Raw genomic sequence first — 1,818 nt, 5'->3', positions numbered from 1 at the left:
AAAAGAGAGCTTAACTCTGCGAGTAACGTGTGTTCCCTTGTAAATAGTAAATATGGTTGAAGTTGTTTTCTTGTTAACGTTGTTTCGTTTTATTTCCCCGCGCGAGCGTAACATTATTATATATAATTTATTTAAGAAGAAACTGGTCCTCTTTGAGAAATCTGTGCTAAATCTTCTCAAGGTGCCACATCATTTTCTATTATGCACAGCACTAAACCGAGGAAAAAAAAACTTCGTAATTTATACTCCTTCAACAAAACAAATAGATCTTTCCCTTTTTTTGTACCCTTCGATCGAAACAAATGCATCTTTCCCTTTTTTTTTTTACCAAACGTAATCGTAATTTAACGATTCTTCAATCTTATTTTAACGATTATTTAACGATGTTTCGTAAAAAGAAAAAGAAGGGAAGAGTGGACAATAGACCGATTGTTTCTTTTTTCTTTTTTTTCTTTTCCTTTTTCCCTCTTTTTTTACGTAACGTTCGTTAAATAATAGTTAAATACTGATTTACGAATCGTTAAATAGCGATTACGTTTCGTGGAAAAAAAGCGAAAGGTCCATTTATTTTTTCGAAGCGTATAAAATTCGCAGTTTTCTTTTCCTCAGTTGATTGCCGTGCATAATAGAAAATGGCTTGGCACCACCTGGTCAATATATAAAGATGTCGACCTGATGACGTGCTACCTCACTGGTCAAAATATAAAGATTTCGAAATATCCTAAAGCGGAAATTCATCCCTACTAACCCGAGCCTATATAAGGGCCTCGCGACGGAAACAAGACAGTTTTAGTCCGCTCACGGTACGAAACACTTGTACGACATACCAGTACGAAACACAAGTTCGAAGAATACGTCGAAGATGTCGTCCGCAAGCACAGACCTCTCAAGCTGCAACGAGCGTGTGCAAATAAAAGTATTAATTCTCGGCGATCGGGGCGTAGGGAAAACATCAGCTGCACGGAAATTCGTGGGGAGTACGTGCGAAATTATAAGCCAAGGAATCATGCGCAACTCTGTAGGTTTCAAAGACAAGCTATACGAATTGAACGTGTTTGACACAGTCTCCGTTGAAGAATTTGGAGAAGTACTACAAGAGTACAAGGACGTCGACATATGTCTTCTGGTGTGTTTAGCAAGCGATCTGAGTAGTTTCAAAAACTTGACGTATTGGATATCCAAGTTCAAGAAAGAAGCGAACATTATTAATGCCGATACGTTCCCTTTCGTCGTTGTTGGCAACAAGCAGGACGTCCCCGATTATGCCAGACTAATTTCAAGAAAAGAAGCGGATGATTGGTGCTGGAACAATAATCTTTGTCACCCAGATATATCAACCAAAGAGGAGCCCACCATCAACCGAATATTCGGAGTAGGGATAGCATTGTACGAGCGTCGACAAGAGGAATTGGGATAGTCAAGTGGAACTATCAATCGCATCCTCATTCCTGACGTTATTTAAGAACAATGACATGGTGTCGGCACTTCAAAAATTAAGGCGGTCAGATATTTATAGGTAAGCGAAGAAGAAAATGTTTAACACTTTGTTAAAGACATTATTTTTGTGGAAACAACAGAAATATTTAATCAAATAAATTTGCAGCAGGGATGACAATGTACGAGCAGAATCGGGACATTCAAGTGGACCTCTCCAATCCTCTCAGCATTCCTGATGTTCTTTTAAGAACAATNGTTCGCACTTCAAGATCTAAGGCGAACAGATACTTGTAGATAGACGTAGAAGACAATTCTTACTATATTACAGACGTTATTTTTCTATGAACAGAATAGAAATATTTCAGAAAATAAATTAAGCAA

General features: G+C 37.9%; 1 protein-coding gene across 1 annotated transcript; it reads left to right on the top strand.

Annotated features, from left to right (window-relative positions):
* Positions 1-1,006: 1,006 nt before the first annotated feature.
* Positions 1,007-1,417, top strand: LOC106751231 (ras-related protein RABG2-like). Its single transcript, XM_014632071.1, has one exon. It carries the CDS (start codon positions 1,007-1,009, stop codon positions 1,415-1,417), a length of 411 nt encoding a protein of 136 aa, XP_014487557.1.
* Positions 1,418-1,818: the final 401 nt, after the last annotated feature.

This window comes from Dinoponera quadriceps, unplaced genomic scaffold, assembly GCF_001313825.1.
Source record: "Dinoponera quadriceps isolate SergipeBrazil2010 unplaced genomic scaffold, ASM131382v1 scaffold9984, whole genome shotgun sequence".
NCBI lineage: Eukaryota > Metazoa > Arthropoda > Insecta > Hymenoptera > Formicidae > Dinoponera > Dinoponera quadriceps.
This window is presented reverse-complemented; position numbering and strand designations above follow the sequence as displayed.